The sequence below is a fragment of the Melozone crissalis genome, unplaced genomic scaffold (genome assembly GCF_028551555.1).
Source record: "Melozone crissalis strain CALT ecotype California unplaced genomic scaffold, PUWL_Pcris_2 ptg000034l_1, whole genome shotgun sequence".
NCBI lineage: Eukaryota > Metazoa > Chordata > Aves > Passeriformes > Passerellidae > Melozone > Melozone crissalis.
This window is the reverse complement of record NW_026535812.1, coordinates 17,026,891-17,052,763: the sequence shown is the minus strand read 5'-3', so window position 1 is coordinate 17,052,763 and position 25,873 is coordinate 17,026,891. Positions and strand designations below refer to the sequence as shown.

Genomic DNA, 25,873 nt, shown 5'->3' with positions numbered 1-25,873 from the left:
TCAAGGCTTTCCCAAGCCCCAAAGCAATAGCACTGTCAGTAGTAGGAGAACAACATAATCAGTGTTTGTTTCACTGTCGCAGGGCAGGCTCTGCCTTCTCATCCCCACACCAGCAAAACATTTCAATATAAAATTCTCTCATTAACAGCAACACTTTGACCAAGTCAGTTCCAGATAAAAAGCATTGGCTGTGCCAGCTGTGAGGTCACCTTCCCAACTGGAAGGCTCTGAAATTGCAAGAGTCCTTCTTTTCTGTCAAAACAAGGAAAGAAGAGAGAAGAGGTGCAAGGCAGTCCCATGTGGCAGAAGCACATCCCAAGCCAAGCAAGACCCAGCCCGTGCCAAAGCGGGCACATGAAAAGGAATCACGCATATTATTTCTGGAATGACTTTTCAAATTAGCTCATGCAGCAGATCGAAAATGGAGAGCATATTTGTTTAGGGAAGATTAACTTAAATCAGTGGAAAATCTATAAAACCTCTGCAGCCATAAACCAAGGGTTTCTGATTACACTATCTGGTGGTCCTCAAACCTGACTTCAGCTGGCCTCTGTGGGACCCTGCAGTATCCCCAACTTCAGCACAAGCAAAGCATTTCTTTGAGGTATGAGAAAGTGGGATTTGGTTGGGAATATTTGGTATAAAAGAAAATCCAGATTGTGCTCATTTATTCCAACTCATTCACCTCTGAGTGACCTTCTGTGCACAGCATAACTCCTGTCTTAATGCACCTTTACTTATGAACTTTAAAGCATTATAAAATTACACTTACTGGAGATGGAATGAAGGCTTCATGGTACTTCTTGGGATTTATTCTCAAGGGTCCCTTAAAAAAAAAGGAAAGAAGGAGAAAGATTATGCCAGAATCTTATTAATTTTATTTAACACCAGTTAAATTAGAGAGTTGTGGGTAATATATCTGCAGTGAAACATGAGAGATACATCTAAATTTCCATTATACATTTCAAGTCTTGACAACTTAGCATCCAAGCAATTTCAAGCCAAAAGGCAGTTTCATGATAGGCTTAAGCTGATCTACTGCAGTCTGTCATCAAAGAGATGTTGAATCATTAGTTGTTGCTGCTACTGGGTGAACTGAGGATCCAAGCTCTCCTGCTCCTTTCACACATTTTCTGCTGAGCATCCACCAGCTTCGTTAACAACTGGATAATAGAAACAATTTGGCTTGCTCTGTTTTGAAAAAGGAGAATGTTGGGTTTGCTTATTTTGGAGGATGCAAGGAAAGAGGAAAAGAAAAGCTGAGCTTGCATGGCAGCAGGTATCGTTCTTATGGGGCTCTGGCTGCTTAGGCTGTTCCTGCAAACAGACAGCAGCAGTAGCTGTGATAATAAAGTACATTTCCAAAAAAGAATTTAGAGGATTTTCCAAAAATAAACATTTAAAGTCTACAGGATTAAATTCTGTTTAAACATACTTAAAGGCAAACTATCTTAAATACATTTGAAAATTCCATGGTCTATCTATTTCTGCATTGTTATCTGCCAACTTAAAGGCCAAGTCACCTGCAACAAATTCGTATCAACCTTCCAAAGTAAACCAACCAGTTTTGCTGCTTGCACTCGTGTCCATCCAAGAGAAAGGCAGAGCCAACCAAAGCCTTATAGGCTACACATGTGCATCCCAAAAGTATCCTGGAAATTGGGATTCAGGTGACTGCAGCTCAAACTGACAGCATTTGAATCTTATGGGAATACAGCTTAGGTATCTGCCTTCCAACAGGCTTCTGCTCTGGGAAGAAACTTTAGAAATTTCTCCACTTGTGTATTTGAAGTAATTTTAGCCAATTTATTATATGAACAGATTCCATCTGTTTGCACTTCTGTGTTAAGCAATCATAGGAGCATCTCACAGGAATTGCTTCATTAAAGCTTTACTGCAGCAAATAATTTTTTATGTATTCTGGGAAACACTCAGACAATAAGGAAATCGAGCTGATTACATGTGAAAGTTTTGCTGCCTTGAAAAACTCACAGATTTACAAAGATTTTCCATTACACTTATTTGCTAAAGTTTACCAGCAAATACAGAATACCAGATTACCAGCAGCATGTATTCCATACTCTTTAGATACCATTTGAGTACTTTGCTGCACTAATTTTATGTCTCACATAACTTGTACTAACGAGGACACTTGCCCCCAAGGCAGGCATAACCCAGGACAACAGCATGGAAACAAAGATGACCCACTGAGAGAAACCCTGGGGTATTTTATCCTTAAGCAAAGTGAAAGCTGACTTGCTGTCATCAGTTTCTATTAGCATTGGTACCCACTGATGCAAAACTCTCAAAGGTTGTTCCTCATTTATTTCCCAGAATCAGTCATCAGAAGCTGCTACAGAGAAAGGAAAAAATGGAGAGGGATTGCTGCTCTGTTTGACAATGAGTCAATTCCTATATGTGGCTCTACCCACCAGCACTAAGCAGATGGGGGGGATATCCTGTTTTCCTCTGCACAGTCCCCTCGAATAGTGTGGGACAGCTGTCAATCAGTCAGCTGTAAATGCCAATCATGCACATGAAAAATCAGGGTTTGTGTCCATGGCCCAGAAGGCACCAGAGTAGCAATGTGACCATGGATGCCCAGCTCCAGCAAACACACAGAGGAGCACAGTGTTACCACATTCACTGTGCAGCCTGTTTATCTGCATTTCATATGCACTACCTAATTATGATCAGCATTAGAATTCTTACGTCAAGTAATATTAAAAAACTTCAGCTCTTCCTTTAAGCAAGAAACTCACAAAATTTATCTTAGAAAGCAGATGGGCCCTATTATCTGTGCCCATGAAAATCCTATTTACAATGTTGTACATTTCACGCTGTGATATCATATCTGGAACCAGTCACTCTCCCCATCTGCAATGAACAACTGTTCTCATATGTGTATTAGGGGGTGAGGATCTGGCTGCAGAGTCTCATGATGTCACACTAATGTTGTATTATTTTACAATAGCTTGCAAATAATAGCTGCTATATTTATCAGTGTTTTTCTGTCTTTAGGGCTTTTGTTATGAAAGGGAAGAACAAGGTCTGCAGGAAGGTTTCTAAAACATTTTCTGATGATTCAAGGCAGCTTCACAAGCTCTTGCCAATAAAGTTTCTAACCTTACTGAACTTTCCCAGTGAAACATAAAAGGGTCACGATTTCTCAAGCTGCTTTGCCAAATGCAGGGCAGGCAGTACTCAGACTAAACTTGAAGCATCCTAAACCAAGCAGTTTATAACAACTATTGTAACACATGTGCCTAGGTTCATTTGTATGTACAAAACACCAAAAAGAGGTCAGGGTTCACAACTATCTGATTGCCACCAAGGCTTCCTTAAAAAAAAAAAACAATTCGTGAAAACCCGGGAAACCCCAGCTTTCACATCCACAAAAGAACAGCTTTCCAAGGAAAAACACCCTTTTCACAGCAAAGCAGGCTCTGCATCTCTGATCGCTCCACCTGACCCCAGCAGCCCTGCAGGGAGGGTCTGGGAGATGCTGGAGGCGTGGAGCAGACATGAGTTCCTGGCTGATGCTTCAGAGGATGACTGGAGTCCTTTGGGTCCATGCTCCTCCATACACAGCCTGATTTCATCTGTTGTGTATAACCACCAGCGTGCGCTCACGGCAGGACGCAGGAGTTGTTCAATCTTGTTTGCCTGGTGTGATTCCAACCAACCTGACACCCCTGGGGTTTGCTCCCTGCAGTCTGAAGGGCAGGGAAGGGGGAATTCTGTGCACTCATAAGCACCTGAGCTCAGATCCCTTTTCTGGCAGAAGAACACTTCCAGACACGTCACACGACAAAATGAATCCAGGAATCTGCAGGTCACACTTCTGCTACTCACCAAAACATGACTTAAGTCAGCTACAGCACCAGAAGCCATTAAGATCACTATTACTGACACACGTCAGCACCCATAAAGATAACCTTTCACTCTTCCTGATCTAGGGCTGTCTAATCATGGCACTTGTGTCATCTGAGCAATCTTCAGGTCTGTCAGGAGTTTCTGTGGGTTGGACTTTCGGGAACACTTCACTGCACAGCTGCCTTGCCAAGGTCCAAGAATCTCAGTGTTTTGGTAGGCTCTTTTCTCCCTAACAGAGCACTCAAATTCTCATCCAAATATTTCCAGGATGCTCCAGGAGACAGCCCATGTTCAGAGAGTCATGCTGCCTGGGAGTACTCCAGTTTCCTCAGGACCATTAGATTCAGACCATTAGGTTTGTCCTCCCATTCCATGGGCTCCTGTGGAGCCTTTTTGCAGGTCACCATGCTAGAACATAATGCCCTCCTTTTGGGGATTAACACAACAGACACATGTTCATTCTATCTCGTGCCATTGTAGCAAAAACCACTGAATATTCATCCATTCACTAAAGTTGCTCTCAGGATCTGACCTATCCTGGTTGAGACTGCAGTGATGAATGGTCTTGATGAAATCATAAGGATGAATGAACTGAAGATGAGAAATACTGAGCTGGAAGGCCCATGATCTAACACTCAGCTCTGAATTATTAAATCTAGCTTCTACAGTCTCCATTGTTTCCCTGAGATGTGGAACTGGATGAAAGAAAAACAGACAGAGCCTAAGAAAGCACATATGACTCTTCCAGTTACGCAGCACATGACCTGGAGTAGACACACACATTTACAAGAATCAGGGATTCTTTTGCCAGGGATCATGCAATCACAGGTCCATGGGGACTCAGCATTTCAGTGGGATTCTCAGGTAGTAATCACAGCCTGATGTGCCTCATCTGCAGCTGCACTTGACCTCATAGACAGTCTTCACACACTGCACTTAACACTGTCAGGCTGTGTTACCAAAAATGGTGCCAAAAACACCGCTGAAGGTAAGGCAGAAGCTTTAGCTGATGCCATATGCCAGCGCAGCCATGAGAGAAGTCACAGCCTAAGGCTCCCACTTCCTCCCTCACCATTTGCTTCCCATTGCAGACATCTGTGATGGTCTTTAAAAATGCACTGGTCTAGGTCCAAGTAGCCCAGTGGGCCACGCTGATCATCAGCAGGGATATGATTTCCTCAAAGCTAAGAGTGCATGAGATTGGTCTTCAGGATGGAATCAGGCAGTCTTTTATGTAAAATCCTCATCACACCTACAGAGATTATGCCATTATAATGATATACAAGAATTATTGTAAAATGATAACAAAAAATCAGACAAAAATTGAGGTGATGTCATTTGAGACTCTAGTCTATTGATGAAAGTTAAGTATCACAACCTCACCAGTACTACTAATTAAATGGCAATGGACCTGTGTGTATTTGGGTAAACAAAGCCTCAGTGTGGATGTCATGCCTTCATTGACTTCCACCTGCCTTTTTTCTCCAGCCAGACTGATCTCACTGGGATGCCAGGTGTGTCCTGAAGAACATTACACCATGTTGAGGACTACTATGAACATGGTGCATGGATGTTTTCTTCTTCTCCATCTCAGCCCTGCCAACCTCCATGTAAATCTTCTCTATCCAGCAGATAGGACAGCAGGTCCATACCCACATTCTTTAGAAAAGAATTGCTGCCTACTGATGGCTGTAGTTTTGCTGCTCCAAAACCAAGCACAAACATTTTTGTGAGAAATTTCAGCATGAGGTATCTTGCTAAGGGCATTTGTTTTTGCTTATACTGACACAGACAGAGGCTGCCAGCAACTGCTGTTGTTTTGAGCATCATTTGTAAAAAGAAGTGTCTCCCCAGTAATGACCATCGTGGCCACGAGACTATTCCATAAGAAATCTGCAATTTATCACTAGAGTGGATCAGGAATTTTACAGAACATTCAATCAAACAAAGAACTACTTCAGAGGAATGTAGGAGATTCCATCTCACTTGTAGAACACCCAGAGAAAGGGAAAATGTCTTCCTCTGGCATCTACAAGTGCTACATCAATTCCCTGTCATCAACTGCTGCTGATTTCCAACAACTGCCTGTGGTTTCCACACTTATCACAAGAGCACGGACAGTGTACATTTCAGGCACCTGAATTAGCTCTCCCCTTTTCAGTCCTGCTGAAACATCTTCCTTTGATGCGTAGGCTTCAAATATACTCTTCTTCCTCCCTCGAGTGGGTTTATTTAGATTCTTTCTGTCACCTGATGTTGGGACAGTGGCAAAGGATCCTCCTGCAAACAAAAATTCGTAAGTGTTACCTTGCCCACCAAACTTGTCTGTGTATCTTAACAGAATCTGTACAGAAGTTTTATGTTCAAAGTTGAACTTCTGAGAACAGTTTGCCTAGAAATACTGGCACCCGACTTCAGAACACCGAAAAGCCTGGAATAATCATATTTTACAAATAATCAACAATCTTTTACAGCTCATTTTAAAGTCAATAGCATTCATCCCAGCCCATCTTTTAAAGCACAGGCTTCAAGGCAGCTTATTCCTGAAGCGTGTACACACACTGCTTTAATACCTCTGGGAGTTCCCAGTTGTCTGGGATTTATTCTGCTGTCTGAATTGTTCATTGTTTCTGTCTGCGATTCAGAGAGTTGCCTCTTCCTATCGAAGTTCTGGGGAGTTCTTGCAGATTCTGAGTTGTTTCTGGTCCTTGTAAACCCTCTTTTTTCTGCACCTGAAATCAAATACAGATTTGAAATAACAAGGAAGGGAAGAGGAACCCCAGTGCCAGCTTGTGGTCCTGGTGAAGCTCACGGTCTCTAGTTCTTCAGAATAAGTTACAACCATGAGTCACAGCCTTTATCCAAGAGAAACAATGTCTTCATTAGTTCATTTGTAATCTGTTGGCTCTTTGGGCCTCATAACACAGCACTAACTTATTTTAGCATAAATAAAACGCTGGAAATTACGATGCTGAAGTTGGATACAACCCTTCCAAAATCCTGGGAAATTCATTAGAGCATATAAAATGTGAAATTGTTAAACTGTTTCCAAAGTCTCCACCCCATTAAGCCCCCAAGTAGTGACAAAATATAACCTCCCTACAACTTAATTAAGCAGGTCAGGAATCAAGGAGGCAGAAAAAAAATTAACAACCCGCAGTGGAGTTATTAACTTTGGAGCTACCAGAGGCAGCACGGTACACAAGGACACCAGAAAGAAGTGCCAAAGCTCCAAATGTCCAGCCTGCTCAGAATAGTCCACAATCATATGAAAATATTCTGCAGAGACTCACCCCTTACTTCCCTGCCATCACCTCAGCCCCTTCCCTACAGCCAGGAGAGCAAGCAGCAGCTTCCAAAGCGTATGCCAACGCTGTTCCACGGATCAGCACATTGGAATGCAACCCAGCGCCGCGCAGCTGCCCTCTTGGCCCTCCACCTGGATACTGAACATGTCATCACAGCTTTGCCTTCCAGCCCCTCCTGGCTACGCTCCCTGGGTCCAAGCTTGTACCTGCAAGTCAGAAAACGTGCAACGCCAACTTATTTGCTACGGTGCTATCCAAGTTACAAGGCAAATTTTTTACCTATGGTATCCTTCTCAAATGAAATAGCAGATTGCTTCACAGCAGCGAGGAAAAAATGTTTTAAAGGCTGTACTTGAGCAGAGAGCTTTAAAAAAAATATGGTGCAACAAGAGAAAACTGCTACTTTGCCCAATCACAGAGAAATAGTAATTTCCATATATATAACACGAGGCAAATCAGCAGGAGAGAGGGATACTCCTAATTCAGGAGGGAAGACAGGCAGAGGGACAACTGAAGGTGCCAGCTTAGACCAGTCTAGGAAGAGATTACATACCACAGCAGTGTCTGCAAAGGGGAAGCTGAAACAAAGGGGAGGCTTCTGTTTTCAGTCACAATAACACAACATAGTTGGGCCTTTTTCTACACAATCAAGCTTTTCACACTCTGAGGGTGCTTCCAGGGCAAAGTCTGTTTGAGGAGGCTGCAGCTGTAACATGGCAAATTTAGCACAGCAGCAAATTCAGTTTTCAGAGGAGGCGACTGAGGCAACGCAACCTGTATGGCTCACATAATGAGATGGAACTAAAATTAACTGATTTGCAACTGCCTAATGAACTGATTTACAAATGTCCTAAGGGTCAAGTTAAGTTTAAAAACAGACACCAAAAGTAAAAGTACAGACTAGAGAATTGGCAACACAATTTGCTCCTGGATATGTTTTCAGAGACATTTTGGTGAAGGAATCTGACTTCAACTGCAACAGACAGGATTTTAGGCTGCTCACAGAGAGGTCATGCAATCTGCTTCCTTGGAGGTTCTTAAAAATAGGTGAGACAGACGTCTGCCAGAGTTGGTCTAAGAAGAGTAGTTTTTTCCTTGAGGTAGTGAAGTGGATTACACGAGCTCGTAAGGTCCCCTAAAAGCCTCGTTTCTATGACAGCAAGTCACAGAAAATACTACTATGAATTAAAGAGCCCAGGATAAAAAGGAGGTTAAATCTTAACATATAATTAAGAAGGAGCTGAAAAAAAAAATAAGAACTAAAATGCAGAGGGGGAAAGCAAAAAAATATCTCATGAACTGGGCAGCAAGCTAAGAGCCAGAATTAGGCACTGCAGAGAAAAGTTGTCCAGCACTTGGCTTGTCCAATGGTTCAAAAAATTTGGGGCCCCTACAGTCAAAAATAATGTACAGCAACAGCAAAGGGTGGAGAAGCATCTCTGTGTGATAAAAGGTAGACATGCAGAAAGGCATCTGCACATTTTCAGCACTTTAACCTTGGGCTTGCTCCGTGGTGGGATTTTTCATTTGCTCAAACTCAAGAACAAAACTCAAAGATAAAATTCACTCAAAACTACAGACTCTGCTCCAACATGGCTGGCCTGCATGGCAGTTTACACACAGCCACTTTGGATAGTATTTGACCCCCTTGGCCATGACATTTATGGCTAAACAAAGCCACCCCTGTTACAAAGCCACAGGCAACTGTCACAATTAGCATTCAACTGGAACACATCAAATTCTGCATGACTGTAATCTCTTGTATTTCTTCTTTTAAAAGAAAGAGACCTAACTACAGGTCACCATCTGTTTCAACTAGAGTCAGTATTTGTTTCTGCCATGCACCTGTCCCCTAAAACTGGAAGTTAAAAATACCTCTCAAGATGGGCTTTCCTGCTGCCCCCACTGCCCAGCATTAATATTCTGATGCATAAACAGACATCATCTCATAAAGCAAAAAGTAACTTGACTACTCTACAGCATAGGATATACTGAGACTATTCTTTCTGAAAAATCTATCACAACTATGGTTAAACCCTATTCCAGCACCACATGTGTCTTACTTTTTCCTTGGTGTCACAGTTGAGTGATTTGTAAGATAGAACAAAATCTCTCATGGTAGGACGTCACACAAAGTACTAACATATTCTAAGCATTAAAATAACCAAATACTAAATAAATTATTAAGCAATGAATACAAGAAAAAAATTAAAATTATTTCAGTGGATGGAAGACTAAAGCGCAGAGCTGAGGTTGGCTGATTCATCCTAACAGGAGACTGGAAGCAACCACAGAGCACCAAACATCTGCTGTGCAGAACCACTCAGGCCTGAACACAGAGCAATTCTAGTGCACAACATGCAAATATTCACAACATGCAGCAAATGCCACACATTTGGGTGTTTATCTGGCTGCAGAGATGTTCCCTGTGGATGCAGCCAACACTTGCCTGGGATTTCTAGATATTCTGCCATTTTCTTGGGATATGACAAAGGACTAATAATTTGAGGAAAAGTGGTTGACTGTTCCATACTTAAAGTCCTCTGGAGGGAGATTTGGGTTGAAAAAATCCCAACACCTGCACCAGGCATGGAGGCTCCCTACAAGGGCAACAGAGGGACATCTAAATGGGACCAACAGTGCTACCCAGGGAGCAGGGACACCCTTCAAACCAGCCAAAGGGAAGCTGAAACACACAATTCCCACCTCCACAGCAGTGAGTGCATTCATGGGCTTTCAGGACAGTTCACAATCAGTCATTCACATTTATTCTCATCAGGAAAAGAAGCTGAAAGGATGCAGGGGCTGGTTGAGCTCTGCTGGAAGGACAGCACTGGAGCTTCATCTGAAATCCAAACCACCTCACTTCATCACAACAATGACATCACACAATGGCACATTTTGGTCATTAAACCTAAGTATCTATTAATCTTTTCTTATTTGGGGTGAAAAAATGCATGCAAGCAGCTTCCCAGAATAATTGATCTGGCTTACAGTAAGAGAGGAGGCAAGATGTTTTAAATCAGCTTATTTGGACATAATTTATACAAAATCACTCTAGAGTTTAGCTTTTGAAAAGTACAGCATTTAATTAAATTTACATCTATTAGTCAGTTGATCAACTAGATGGTCAACTAAATCAACTAAAATGCTCAACTAAACATGAAGTTAGCAAGGCCAGAAAGTCTTCAATTTTATATTAAAATTTGCATATTGCTTTACATAAGAAAGAATCAAGACCCTCAATTTTATTTCCCAAAAATAAAACATTCTAACTGCCCTCTCACACCTGACAATCTCTTTGATTACTGCCAGCAGAGCAGGAAAGTATTGCTGAATCTTCATCAGCACATCCGTGACAACTCCCGTCCAGAACCCAGCAAGAACCAGTTTTACCTGAGAGATCCAAGTGAATTTCAAGATAAGGAGATCTTGGTATAGTTTCTCCCATTCCTACCAAAGGGCATCTACACTTTCACCAGACATTTTCACCTCCAACCTTCCAGCTTTTCATCCATATCATTTATGTAGATACCTACAATAGTTCGGCAGCTCCCTGGGGAGGGCAGGACTGTGAAAGCATCACAGTGGTGCTGGGAACATCTCTGCAGTGTCTGACCCCCCCAGACACTATCTCAGCATGTAATGGTTCCTTTTACATTAAAAAGAAAAAGGAATTTATGTTGAAAGCATTGGACAGAACAATATTGTTACAAACTTTTCCAATACAAAATACTTGCATCTGCTATTTGCTTTTATCAGTCCATGACTGGACACCAACATGTACACTAACTCTGCTATTGCTAAAAGGATTTTCCATTGCTTCCCAGCATTAGATCATGGTCTAGATATGGCAAGGAATCTTTGGAAAACCCTGTTTTCCAGTTAGCATAAGCATGAGAAGAAACAGAAGCATACCCCCAAACTGGTAACATGCAATAGAACAATTTGTTATCAGTTAATGAGACACTCTTAACACAAAGTTCCTAAATATTTGTCCATATTTCTGCAATGTTCCATTTCATTGCTGACTCATTTCAATGACTTAAACCAATTTCCTTCAAAACTTCCAAGTAATTCTTCAAGACATCCCATCTGTGCACTTAGTAAGACAAGATAAGGACACACCCATGATCTTGAAGATATGGCAGCTACCAAAAGAAGGATCACCCAACACTGCCCTAGCCCCAAAAGCAGAAATTAACCAACCAAAGACAACAAGAACTACCCTGATACCAGCCTGTGGTTAGTCCCACACTCCCATTTAAGTCAAACTAGGTTAAACACAGCAAGAAAGTTAAAGAAAGCATGTTCCTGCTCATCTTTACTAGAGATTTAATCAATTAAGTGTCCAACCACAAGGCAGCCCAAGGCATCACCTCACAGATCTCTCAATTCAAGCTGGCCCTTGACTTCTGGCAGAGCTGACAAAGCAAATTTTAGAAACCATCACATTTGGTCTTTTAGCAAAGGAATACTCTCCAAGAGCTGCCAGGAAGTTCTATCTGCAACTTTATGAGGCACTATGGATGCTGATGTGTAACAGGGTGTATTAATAGTCTCAATACCAAAGTTCAGCCAACACAAACTCTGCCTTGTTTTGGAAAGACATCTGGGACATTAAAAAATCCACAAACCTACATGGCCCCTGAACAACTCATCTCAGGTACTTTTGTGAATCTGTCTCTGCACAGCTTTGATGAGCTGGGGGGATGCAGATCCTGGCTGGGAGCTCTGGACAGGCACAGACCTACTGTTGGCACTGCTGCACCAGGCAACTGCCCCCCTCATTCTCCAAAGGCAAATCAACTCTGCCAGCAGAAGATGCTGTGCCAGTACAAACTGCATTAACATCAGGGTGGTTTTGCTAGGATCCCTGTGTCTGCCCCTTTCATATACTTAAGCAGGCAATTTCAAAGATATTTGGTATTTTCTGCAGCTCAAAGAAGCCTCTAGAATAATTCCCTCTCAAAATTTAAAAGCCAAAATGTGTTTGTTGGATTGTTTTGAATTTCTAATGCACCGGTGACATCCAGTAGATGCCATATTATAGAAGTGATGAAGTCAAAAATCTCCAAGCACTTAAATGACTACTACAATATCCGGGATCAAATTACCACACACAAGCAAAAACAACAGGCAAGACCAACAAACACCATTGAAGTGATCTCAAATGTGAGTTATGTCAACAAAAACGCTGGTCACAGGCAGGCCAGAAGTAACAAGCTATTTATGTTTTGCAAAATATTTTGCGAATTTAAGAGATTAAATGCCCAAGTAACGGTAACAGCCAAATCCTTTTTTGTTCTATTTAGTTTTAAAAGGAAAAACACAAAGACAGCTGTTGGTGTAGTTGCTCAGGGAAGGAGTTCTGTACCAGCAATTAAAAAGACACTCCTTGGAATCAATCTCTGTGCTAGAGCCCCAATAATACACATACAGGACCAAACCCCATCCACCACACTCACTGAAAACACAGCTCTGCTTCAACCTATGTTAGGAACAGTCAACCTTCCAAATTTCTCTAAAGATGAAGTAAAAGAGTTCAGAATTCTTAGACAGCCTTGGAACAGAACCACTTCCATGTATTTTACACTATCTTGAAGCCAAGAGCTTAAATAAAGTAGATGGCTCAAGATTAAAGACAAAGCAATAAGACAAATGAGGATGTCATGGGAAGGAATTCATTAGGGATGTAGGAGTAGAAAGGCAAGACTTGGTGATATCAGTTCATTGATGTTTCATTGCAGCAGAGACCTGCAGGAGATAAACATGGTAGGCAATATTTCAGATGCTCAATCTGGAGTCCAAGAGAAAATCTGAGAGCGCATTCTCCTTATCACAAGCAACTAAAAGAAGATCCTTCTTCTCTCATGAAATGTAAATTCAAAGAATCTTAAACTGGAGGTTCTGCAGCACATTCCTCTGCTTGGTCCAAGCCAGACCATGAGCAGCTGCAGCTTGATCATGATTAAAGCTAAGAGTTCCTACAGTGTTGCTCTGAGTCCTCCTCAAAAGTAGCCAAGGAAATGAACAATTTGAAATTCTCTTAATAATTGAAAAGGAGGGAAAACTTCCAGGAAAGGGAATATCTTGGTGGAACTGGAAAAGAATGGTAATATAACAGCGCTTTAGGGATTTAGGCAGATGGCAGATTGCATAATTAAGTTTAAAGTTAATTAAACAGTCATTCAAAGAAGAGAGACAATGCAAACCTACATTTACATGCACGGGCTCAGCCAAAATGCAAATTCTATGCAAATGTCCTGAACTGAGTGGATGCTGTCTTGAAATCCAGCTGTCAGAAGTAGCTCCCAGGCCCCCCAGCCTCACTAATTGACCCATTATGATAGGCCACCAGGGTCCAGCCACAGCATAAATCCAAATGTAACTTTTCACTGTGAAGACAAATCAAAATAAAATGAGAAGATATCCTGTCCACACAGCTCTAAAATGAGTTCAGCAGTAATTCAAACGACTGGAAAAGCCCAACTGGTTACCAGCAACTCTCTACAACCCAACACAGCTCTGCCTGAGCCAGCCAGCAGGATGTCTATGGGCATGGCTGTGTTTGTGCACCAGCACCCTGTGAGCCATGGGTGCAGCCATCCAGGAACCAACCCAGAGAGCTCTCCCACCCTGCCTCTTTGGAGAAGGTGATTCTCCAAACAGCTCTGGCAGAAAGTCTGCCAGAATCTGCACAAAAGAGTTGAACGTCCAACAAAAAAAGAACAAAGGGAATTTTACAACATGGGCCACAGACAGGCAGCCTATCCCCCAGCCAGCGACTCCAGGTGGGGAAACACAGGATGTCATGGTTTGTCAGGGAGTTCTGAGGGCCATGAGCTGCCTTTGGAAGTGACTGTGCCACTGCAGCTGATCATAAAGATCCAGACATCCAACATTCTTAAAATGAAATACTGAAGAAGAAACACTCTGATTTAGGAATTAAGGTAGCAAAAAGTGGCATGTCCATGGACATAAAGGAAAGTGAGGAGTAGAGACAGATGCTCATTTCCAGATTCATGAAAACGAGGTAGGAAGGCCACATATGGTGGAAGGCACATGTTGCCACTGCTCTTTTACTATAAGCTGCACATACTTATCAAAAACTCTTGTGCTGCTTGTCCCCAGACTTCAATATGGAACTAGGGAAAATGTTCATGCTGACTTTGGCTTTCAGAAAGGGCCTAGGCTTTGAAAAACTGAAATGAAGAAAAATGCACAATGGATTCTTTCTGCTGCTGAAAACAATGCTGTGGAAACTGCTCTTGATGGCCAAGATCATGTGCTCATGACACCATGCTTCCACTTCCAAAACACTTCCAAGCATCCTCTCATGTTTGCAGGCTTTTGACTTCAGCAACTCTGACAGTAATTGCAGTTTTATTCAATTCCTCAGCAGAGTTTGTGTTGTAGGAGTACTACAGGAGTGCAGGAGCCAAGGATACCATTCCAGGCTCTGAACGAAGGGCTGGTGACGAAACCCATTTAGTAGCAATAGACTAAAAGTTTATCAAAATAGTTCCTGTGCTCCAGCTGCGTGCAGCAGCACAGTGGTGTTGTCAGGGAGGGGGAACATCTCTTCTGGTTTTCAGGACTCTCTGTGAACCTGCTCCACCCTGCTCCTGACCTCCTCACTACCTACTCCGCCTGATGACTACACTCCTCCAGGCTTCCACTCCTGCCTTGGGATGTGGGTCAGGGCTGCTTCCACCCCCCTCATCCTTCCATCTTCCCTAAACATACTCCAAAATGCCTTTTGCTCTTTGTTTTATCCAGCACCTATGCTGTGAAAAGGCTTCTTCAAGACTTCAAGGAAAACACTTTAAAAACATAATATTGTGGAAGTTCTGGCTTTGATTTTTCTGGGCTTCAGTAGTTTGAGAGAAGCAAGTTGCTCAAAGATCAGAAGCAGCTAAGAGGCTTTGAAAAGCAAAATACCTGACAGGAGGTGCTAACATCCTAGAAGACATTAACAGCTGAAGAAATCAAATAACTGCCTTCAGATTCCTACATATCCTGAGGTAACCCAAGGTGCTGCTGAATGTGTTCTGCTGATGAACCATTCTTCATACTATCCATTCAGCGCAGTAAGTACATAAATCACAATCCCTAGCAGTGGGGGAAAATGCCTAAAAACATACAAACTGAACAAAACCACATTTTGGCCGCTGGCTTTTATTTGCAGAGAGCCTGGAATATTCTCCAAGGCAGGACATGCCCCATACATACATCTGTGGGCTGCAGCTGCTAGTGTTGACATTTTCCTTCAGCACCCTGGGATTTTTTTTTCCTTTTTTTTTGTCACAGAAGACATTATTTTATGCAATAGATCACAACATTTTGTTTTCCACCCTGCCCCAGCCAAGTCTCAATTCTCTGTACCTTGGCTTTCCCCACAAGAGGGAGTTCGGGACATGCAGCTCACAGCATTTCATGGTGCCGGTGAGCAGGGGATTGGCCTGGGAGGGCAAGAGATGGGCAACAGCATTTGGGACAGGAGAGGTAGGAGCAGAGCTGGAGAGAAAGGCAGCAGAGAAAGTCCACAGCAGCCACAGGCTAGAGAGGAACCACAAGAGCCACTGAATGCAGCTGCAAAGAACCTGGCCAATCTACCTGGATATCCATGGTGAAGGAGACACTTGGACAGTACCTGAATAACAGGCCAGACCTGACTGGGGTCCATGGCCTGACTGCTTTCATGGATAGCAGAGCACAGAGGGCTTTTGCAAATTAATTCCTGTTCGAATGACAGCATTTTTCAGGGGTGGAAATTGTTATCAGGGCTTCTAAACATGCTGGTGACAGTCCACATACCACAAGCCTTGGTAAAACTGTTCCAATGGTCATTCACCCTCACTGCTAAATTGTGCTGTATTTCAAGCCTGGATTTGTTTAGTCTCAAATGCATTATATCATAATCTGCTCAACTGAGTAGCCTATTATTGAACATCTGTTCCCCATGTAGGCAATTTACTGCAAACTCCCCTCCCCCAAGCATCTCTGTGATAACTAAAGCAGGGTTCCTCCAATCACTCACTCACAATCCCAGCGTTTCATCTTCCCTATGGCTGTCCTCTGAGAATTCATCAATTCATCACCATCCGCCTCAAATTCCTCAAACTGAGGGCATCACCACAGGATACAACACTCCAGAAGCTGCTGCTGCTGTGCCAAAGTCACACAGAGTCCATTCTCCATCTTCCAATTCCCATGTTCATCCATTACCCTTTTGGCCACATTTCACAGGAGGAGGACGTTCAGCTGATTAATCCATCAAGAGCTCAGAACTTTTTTCCAAGCTGTTGCTTCCCACACCAGGTTCCTCGCACTGCTATCATGGCTCTGTGCTGGCAATCCAATAAATGGATTTTGTTTTGCCTGCTCCCAGTCCACCAAGTGATCCAGATGGCTGCCAGTAACTACCCCCATTATTCAAAACTCTGCAAGTCATCAAAAAAACCCCTTTTCAATCCTACTTATATATTTTCTTCCTGATGACTGACAGACATATTAAACAGCACAGGGTCAGGACATGACACTGCAAGAACCAGACATACCTGTTGGTAACAATTCTAAATTTACTGCAGCATTTAATTAGTTAGACTAAACAGGTTTTAAACCATTGCACATGTGCTGTGATTTAATTAAGTTCACACACTAACATCCATGTTCACACCTTTGGCATCAAAACCCTAATCTCATAAGAAACTGACACTGAAGAGCTCAACAAGACCTTTGTTAAATAAAATGATGACAAGTCACAAAAAAGGAGATTTAAAATGAATTAAAAATCAATTCAATTCTTCTGTGAGCCTATTTATTTCCCTAGGACCAACACCACACTGACAGGCATAGTTACCTACACTACATAATGGGGGCTAGTGAGTAGAAAAAATAAGTTAAACAAAATAGCAGGTTAACAGCAAGAAATATTTCCACTGAGGAACACTTTCACCTAAGCACTAGTAGGTGAAGGAAGCTCCTTCATTCACAGAGGTGAGAGCTTTGCTGCCAAATGCAAGGTCCTGCTGCAGCTCAGAGCTCTGGTAAAGGGCATGGAAGACAGTTATTAGATCACATATAAAAAACACAGTCCCTGCAAGGGCAAGATCTCATCACCCCAAGAGAGGATACATCAGATATTAACTCACATACTATAACTGATGTTTGCCAAAAACATTAGTTGCACAAGATTCAGGAATGCAACATTTTTTTCTATCAAAAGCAAGGGAAATTTATGTCTGCGATGACGTTGCTAAACCATTAGAGAAAGGAGCATTCTACTTTTCATGTATTTTTCATATTTTTCATTTCTCAGATGGGGCCATACAGTAAATCCAGTTTTCCCTTCTCTCCTGTATCTTATTACTATGATTAACGTCATCTAAGGAACGTTACATTGAACCTGGCAAGATTAGCTACATTTTAAAGATTTCCACAGCAACCAACATTCTCCATTTACTGAGCTGATTCCATGGCCTTCAGTAGATTGCTGGCTCATGTTTACTGGTGCCAGATAGGGAGATAACAGCATTCTTTAGAACTGAACTTCACCACACAGGAATTGGACCACTAAAAAGTATCATTATCCCAAATTAGCATTACAAGAAAGGAAAAGCAGAAGCTGTGGTTCTTCCTCCAAAGTCCCTCCACAGAAACAAAGGCAAACACACAATTACACTGCAGCTTACCATGGGAAGACAAAATACCTGAGATTTTGCTATCTTATTAAGGCTGATATTCTTGAGCAGCTGTGCCCATCAAACACATAGGAAAGTCAGTCCAGGATATTTCCTTTACCTATCCTGAACCTTTTAAATGTCAGGACTGCAGCCACAAGCACAACACCACCATCCAACAGCAACAATTGTTTTTAAAGCTCTGATGCTAAACACCAGCCTGCTTGCCAGCACCACTCCTCCATGGAAGCTGCCCAAGTTGGTTAAGTACCACAGGCTGGGCAAATAAGTGCCAAGTGTCAGACAGATGATAAATCAGAAAGGGCTGTGGAAATCTTCCACTGTTTCATGTTGTTACCCAGGAATTGTCTGCTTCTACTGAGGGGGCATGTTGACCCTAACAGATGGGCAAGATACCTCCATCACATCATAAATCTATGAAGTTTTTAGTGAGAAGAGCCTCAGGAGGATACCTAGGGAAGCTGACAGTGTTCTTCCCAAGGAAGCTGTCTGCAGATACCAACTGAGACAGTATATCCAGCCCAGCAAAATGTGAACCTATTTCAGAGCAATCAGCCTTGACCAGCATCCTGCTCCACCCAAGTTTCAACATCAACAAAGCCACCTCATTCCCAGGTACTCCACCTCCCAAGATCCTCTGAAATCAAGCATGGCTGGGAGATGGTATTCCACATTTGGAGGACAGTCCTTTCCTGAAGATGTTTGATTTCTAGGCTTTCCAGCAGACCTGGGAATGTGCTATCAAACAGCAATTCTCCCTCAAAAAACATGTCCTCAAAATGCAACTGAAATCTTGCTGTTCCAAATAAAACACAGCACTTGTTCTAAACTACTTATTGACAAAGCAAAGCATCACAAATACTGAAGTTCCACATAGGAGCCATGCAAATCTCAACTCCCAGCATGTGACAGACAGATGCTGCAGAAGTAGTCAGCACTTCTGTCCTCAAGAAAAACGAGGTTTTAAGCCCTTTTATGACAACAATTTCAGTCAGCCTGAAAGAAGATTTTGATTACTAACTATGGATTGAAATGGAAAAACCTTCAGAGCCTTTGATCGAAGTCAGAAAACAACCCAAGGGACTTGATAATTTTCTGTTAAGAAAGTTTAAACCAAATTTTAGCACCCAAAGAATCTAGAGCATTGGAGATTTAAGGGAAAATACCAGGAGGAAAATTGTATTAGATTAAAAACTCTAAGCATCACAATTTAAAGTGATATTTTAGGATTATTTTCTGGTTTACTGGCTTTTGTTTGGGAAGAAACCTGAGAGCAGAAGGTTTTACAGTGATTCTCCTTGCAGAGGTTAAAACTGCACAGAAGGGAGCAACTGTGGGATTCCTCTATTTGCAGCTTTGCTTTCCCAAATCCAGGAGTGCTGATGCCACAGAGGGAATCCAACCTGCAGTCTCCTGACTATGTCATGCAAACCTTCACCCCAATAGACATTATGAATTCAAAAAGCATGGCTATTAGCTGATTTAAACGAACACAGAGTAACAGCAACCAAAATGCAGTCAAAACAGGATTTTTCCACTCTCTCTCTCGCCCCACGTTGGGCGCCAATATTTTGTCCTGGTTTAGGGCAAATTTGTTAAAGAATCTGCAAAGAAGGGCCCCTCCAGAAAGCAAAGCCCACACGGCCCAACCGGTTCGGGAAAAAATTCCTTGGAGAGAGGTGGAAAGAACCTGTTTATTTCAGGCACAGCACACCCCAGCACACAAAATGAACAATACCCGATGACACCGCTCTGAGAAAGATGACAAAATCAGAAAGTCTCTCTCGGGGGTGGTTGCTCTGTTCTCAGTCCCTCCGGCGCTGAGGCAGCTGCTGCAGCCAAACCTTCGGTGTTCCCGGGTCCCAGTCCGGAGCAGGTTCGAGATGGTCACAGGAACAGGAGAGGAGAAACAGCCCAGGAAGGAATGTGGACTGTTTAGCTAGAACTAGCTAATAAGCAGAGGTCAAAGCAGAGCAGAAGCAAGAGCAGAAAAGGGAGTAAGCAAAGCAGCAAGCTGAAGCAAGAAGTGAAAAACAGAGCTATGTACTGCTCGTCTCTGTGTCCCTGATAAGAGAAACCCAAACAAAACTTCCACTCTTCAGAGTCGGTCCTAAAGGCACAGAACAGATGAATGGGGATACAAGCATCATAACGTCACCCCAGGACACACAGGGACAACAAAGTTCTGTTCACACTCAGCTCTCTCAACTGCAAAGCCTCCAAGAGTTAGGAAAAGCAGTTTCACTATGGAACTCCAGACAGGAACATATCAGCAGAACTGAGCTCCAGGGCTCAGAGATACCTGCCTGGGGCTCCATAAATCACTCTGCTTTCCTCTAAGGCCACAGCAATCACTCTGCCACTGAAAGGACACTCACAGGGAGCAACCCTTGCTGCCTACAGCCTGCCCCAGGGCACCCAAAGGGTTTTCACTGATCACATATCTGCCTTCACTATTAGCCCTGTCATTGCCAACCATGGCTAAGCCTGAGCTGAAGAGCTGTTAAGAAGAGGACAATGAAATGAAATGGTATAAAGAGAGATGCTTGCCTTTGAGATTAGCTCAAAGAGCCTTTTGGAAAGCCTACAACAGTCTGAAGAGAGCTAATTTGCGAGGAAATGTCACTCCTGAAAAGATGATACGCCTTGCTCTCATGGCAGAAGCAATTCTTGCCATCACAGCTTCACAAGGCTTGATTTAAACTGATCAAACCAGACACCTGCCTATGCAAAATAATATGACTTATATCAGCATCAAGAGAGAAATACAAGCTTTGAAGTGAGCAAATATAATCTGATACTGTGATGTGTGAGTTCTTATACCTAAGCACTTGCCTACTGCAAAATCTTCATTTCACTTAAACAAGAGTCCTAAAATACACTCAGACTGAACAGCAGAAAAGACATTTCTCTGAAACAAGTGACATATTTATTTTTTCCCATTTCTTTCCTCCCCAAGAAACTGTTTTTACATCCCTGCAAGCTTTCTGGAGGGTAACCAGCTGCAGCTACACAGGAGCGTGGCTGGGGAGGCATGCAGGGAGAAGAAGAGGAAAGGTGTCACTGCTGAGCAAATAGCTTTCCAATAATCTTTCCCACAGTGTGAGTTTTCCACCTGGGAAGTCAAACACAAGGGTCAACATTTTCTGCTTTAGGTGTTTACACTAAACAAACATCCAGTTTTTAAAGGGGTTGTGCAACCCCACTTCCAACCAAAGCAGGAGGTCACTGGGGGTGTTTGCTTTTGAAAGCCAGGCTATTTTTACTTTATCCATGTAGGCACCTGCAATTTTCCTGGATATAAACTCTGTGCCTTTGAGACTCTTCATCTGTCATCTGCTCTTCCCACGCTTTAAAAGCTGAAGGAAGTGAAGTCTATTATGACAGGCTAGCACAACAAATAGTGTTACAATGAACCATGTAAAAAAATCCCTCCCAAAAATCAAGCTCATCAACAAATTTTCCCATAATCTGCATTAAATCTCTATCTGTGATCAGTCTTGCAAGCACTCATGGAAGTTTACCAACTTTAGCACATTATGTATTGCCACATCTCAAAAATAACCCAGAAAAAGCATATTACCTCCCCCTCTTGAATCTTAGGGCTTAGTTTTTAAGACTGATTTAGCTAAACAGTTATTTAATTTTCAATTTAAGAGTTGTGATAGGCCTCAGGCTGATGTTACCCAGCTGAGAAATCCATCTCTCTTGTACTTGTTACAGAGAATTTAACATGGTGACATTCATGTGCATAAAATCAAGCTAACAAAGTATTTCAGCATAAATAACATTCAGAGAAAGTTTTAAACTATTACACTGAGAAATGAAATTTAAAGTGTCTGGTTTTGGTTCCTTGTTCATGCTGTGTTCTGAGGTTCTTTTAATAAAAATTTTCCTTATGTCCCTAAGTAGGCTTTTTTCCTTGAACATCACATTTAAGAGGCACATTCACTTCAGTACTGCAAAATGTGGTCTCTTTGTTACTAACAGCAAAATTTCCTGGAATCAACACTTTCTATCAGGAACTGGCTACTATACAGACATCTTAGCCCCTGAGTATTGGATTTACCTGGACCAAAAGCAAACCAGCACTCCAGATTCAAAGAAGCAATGCAAAGAAAAGCATGATTGTGCCCTGAGTCAGCTCAGATCCAGTGGTCTTATTAATTTGGACTCTACACCACAGAAATTGGGCTCTTCTAGACCTGAGCTGATCCTGGAAGCAGCACAGCCACAGTCACAGAGTTTAGGCCAGGAAATTAGGTCCTGCCAGCACCAAGCTGGCTCCACATGAAGGCATTTGCACATGCCACATGGCTTACTTGTAAACCAGGACAAAGCCACCCACAGGTAGCCAAGGGCTGACTAACTTGGACAGAGCAGGACTGGCTCCTGTTAACTCATTCATGACTAACACACTGCATTCAATTCCACAGTAATTGTAGCAAATGGACCAAACAATTCATCAGAGTGAACTCACCTTGGGCTCGACCTGGAGACAAGTGACTGTTTTTTCTGGCATTCACCGCCAGCACATCCTCACCAAACTGTTCAGTCAACAAGTGTCCACCTGCTGCATCAGTGTTGGCAGGATATCTGCCTCGTTTCTTGTGTTTCTTCCTCCACACGTCCTCCTCCTCCCTCTCATCAGAACCAGAAGATTTCTGCAGAGCCCCTCGGTGTCTCAGGCTGTTTGATGCTCTCCCACCAAGGCTGTCACTCACATTTAACAGGCCAGATGCAGCTCCACGCTGATACACATAATAGTCTTCCTCCACCTCCAAGTCTCCCCCTGGACTAACAATGGCATTTTTTTTAAGAGAACATCTGTTCAGAGCACTTTGGGGTTTATCGTTCTCAAACCCAGGCAGGGGCTGCTCCAGGTGAGATGTTCTGACTGGTGAATAGCTGTGCATGTTTATCCCATTCCTGACTGGATTATCCTTCACCAGGCCTCTCCTCAGAGGCAGGTCCAGGTCCAGGCTGGGGTCATTGGAGAAGCCTTCCTCCAGCTGCATCTTCTGTGCAATGTGGTTCAGGTAGGACTGGAAGCGGCCACTGTGGTGCTTTTGCACCAGCCTGGCGTAGGCGCTCTTCTGGGAGGCAGCAGCAGCCTTGCTCAGTCCCTCCTTGGCACCCTGGGCAGGAGCTGCACTTCTCACGTGCCCCAGCTGATCCATAGCACAGTGAAAGGCCCGAACTTCTGAGAGTTATAAACAGATAGAGAGGAAAAAAGGTTTATTTTCGTGAAACAAAGAGTCGAATAATTGATTACACCAAATGACACAAAAGTAGAACATTTTTGCTGAAAAGGAATTCTGGGTTTGTAAATCACTCCAGTGTGGGAAAGGGGGTTCACAATGTACTCAACATCTGCCCTGCACCAAACCCCTGTCCATAACCTGTGAGTGACCACAGCCCATAAGCTGTACCTGCTCGCACACCACATAAAACAGGGATTTTGTCCCACCCCAAATACACAGGATTCCTTTAATCTGCTCTTCCTTGCCTTTGAAAAAGCCAGGAAAATTAAAGCAGCAACTGACAGACTGACCAGAAGCATCAGTTTAGTGGTTATCAGAAGCAAAATCTTGTCATGTCCAGCCTGGGGTCCTCAAAAATAACTGCATCCTGACTGAAGCTCTTCACTGCTGCTGTCAAAAGCAAACATTGCCTGTCACCTCCCTCCCACAGTGACTGACTGACACTTCTCCATAGCACAGGACAATTCCTTCAAACACCAGGACTACCCATTTCAGCTTGTCTTTTTAGCCATGAACTCCCTCTTAGTGCAATAGAAGTAAAACAATAATTGTCTTGCAAGAGCTCCTAATTCTTACTGACTGAGACACACTGCCTGCAGCTCCATCCAGCACCAGTTTCTGTAGATGGTGTCACATCTCCACCTTTGCTGCACAAGTGTGAAACTTAAATAGATCAAGCCTTTTCCAATCCTTTTTCAGGTGCTTTAGCTTTTAAGCTTTTGAAGCAAAACAATCTACTAAATTATGCTCAGCTACTTTGAGGTAAATTACAGGTATAGACAGGACATAGCAATGATTTTTGCTGTATGCAAAATCAAAGAAGAATGTAGGAATTTCTTGATAATGGGGCCCAGTGCAACTGCTGGCTTACACATATTTTCATAAAAATGCCTCTTTTCACTTCAGGACAAGTTTGAAGCTGAACAGCTGAATTTCACCCCAGCTGGTACATGAAGAATTTCAGGGCTCACTGTCATCTCTGCTATCCCAGAACCATGGGGCACTGGACTCTAAGTTTAAATAAAGGATACTGCCCCCCATTACACCTCTCCCTTCCTTTCTCTAAGCGCAGGGATGTTGGCAGGATGGAATACAGAGATCAGCAAAAGTGAAATTTATATTCACTTCCGTACTCCCACCATGCTTGGAATTGTTCTTTGCCCTTCTCAGCCCTCTTCTCCCTTTCACTGTTGTTGCACAGAGGATGAGCACCCAGGCATTCTCCTCCATGCCCACCCTGCCTGGGAATGGGGCATTGCCCAGCAGGGCCAGCTCCTCCTTGGCATGCCCACTGCAGCCCTTTTGGAGAAACAATACACATTGCACCGAGATTGACTTCGGTAATTGGGCACGGATGTGAGCAGGCTTCACAATGCAAAGCAAAAATTAAAAATCCCTGAACAAATAGGAAAAATTCTTTATGTGGTTTGTGATTCTTTTTCCTAAGATTTTCCATTGGTGCTGGCCAATTGCTGAACTCTTCTAATAGACTGACCTGCCACCGAGCTGTTCCCAAAGACACGGGTAGGCCTACACCAGCTTGCTTTGGACGTCACCTTCTCCTGTTGCCAATGCAGCAGAAGCGATAACATTTATAAAAGCCAGTGAGACTGCTCTCCAAACAATGGTTTGGTTCCAGGAGACAGGAATTTGTCATTTACCAGTAAAGAACAAACACTGACAGCTTGCCTTCACTGTATTTTCTACAGCTTTAACCACGTGAGCAGCCAACAACTGCAGCACTGAAATACACAAGCCCTTGTACATTACAGTTTCATTGTTGTCTTCTGCGGGCAGCCAGGAATTGAAATGTTCCCAAGGGCAGAGGTGGGTACAGGTACAGCAGAGATGGGTACAGGCATATCCGCCCTGCCTAGGCACGGAGATGAGGGCGAGTGAAACGCCACGAAGGACGCGCAGAGGGAGGACACTCTCAGGGCCGGGCCCGGCATGAAAGCCGCCCCTGTTATTGTCACCCGGCTGGCTCTGGGGATCACCGCTGGCCTCCGTCACACCACCCCGGGGTGTCCAACTCCCCAGGCAATGCTCCAGCTCCAGCAGCACAGAACCCCCGGCACCCTCTCCCGCCGTCTCTCCCACCACGCGTCCCCGGTCCCTCGGGAGCGCGGCCCGGGCCCGGACCGGCCGGACGGGACAGCGAACCGCGGGGCCCGGCAGCTGCGGCGGCACTGCCACCGGGCTGACCGGGGCTGAGCGCCGCCGGGCCGTGCCCCGCTGTCCCCCCTCCCCTGCCCTGCCCGGTCCCGGTCCCGCTGCCGCCCCCCGCCCCGCTCACCGGCACCGAGGCCGCTCCGCTCCGTTTGAATGTCCCAGCGCCCCGTCCGCTTCCGGGGCAGCGGCGCCTACGGGCCGCGGCAGGGCCCAGAAGGGCTCAGCGCGAAGCGCTCGCTCCGCGCCCGACGCCGCAGGGCGGGCGGGGGAGCCCCGCTGAGGGCTCGGGTGTCCCAGCGCCGCTGAGGGCTCGGGTGTCCCAGCGCCGCTCCCGCTGTGGGAGAGATACCCGGGGGAACGGGAGCTCCCGGGCAGCCTTGGCTCCTCTCGGCCAGGCACAGCCCGTGAGGCGGGCGGCCCACCGCGGGCTGAGCTGGGGCATGGCGGGGCCGCGGGAGGTGCTGCCGCCCGGCCCGGAGTGTCCCCAGTCTGCCGGGTTTGCGCCACCGGGATCTCGGGGGGTTTGGGAGCCACCCGCTCCCAGCCG

The 25,873-nt window shown here is 44.0% G+C and overlaps 1 protein-coding gene across 2 annotated transcripts in view; it reads right to left on the bottom strand.

The window, feature by feature from the left end:
- DIS3L2 (DIS3 like 3'-5' exoribonuclease 2) overlaps positions 1 to 25,500 on the bottom strand; it is a 180,633-nt gene extending 155,133 nt beyond the window's left edge. The window contains exons 1-5 of one of the 2 annotated variants that reach the window (XM_054282520.1): positions 25,451 to 25,500; positions 22,371 to 23,093; positions 6,450 to 6,608; positions 6,014 to 6,156; positions 773 to 826 (exon numbers count right to left, since the gene is read on the bottom strand). In XM_054282520.1, the coding sequence (XP_054138495.1) occupies positions 773 to 826; positions 6,014 to 6,156; positions 6,450 to 6,608; positions 22,371 to 23,070 (1,056 nt within the window). In that variant the 5' untranslated portion in view covers positions 23,071 to 23,093; positions 25,451 to 25,500. Of the gene's footprint in view, positions 1 to 772; positions 827 to 6,013; positions 6,157 to 6,449; positions 6,609 to 7,169; positions 7,256 to 22,370; positions 23,094 to 25,450 lie in introns of those variants that run through there. The other variant, XM_054282521.1, reaches the window with a different exon arrangement.
- Between the last annotated feature and the right edge of the window lie 373 nt (positions 25,501 to 25,873).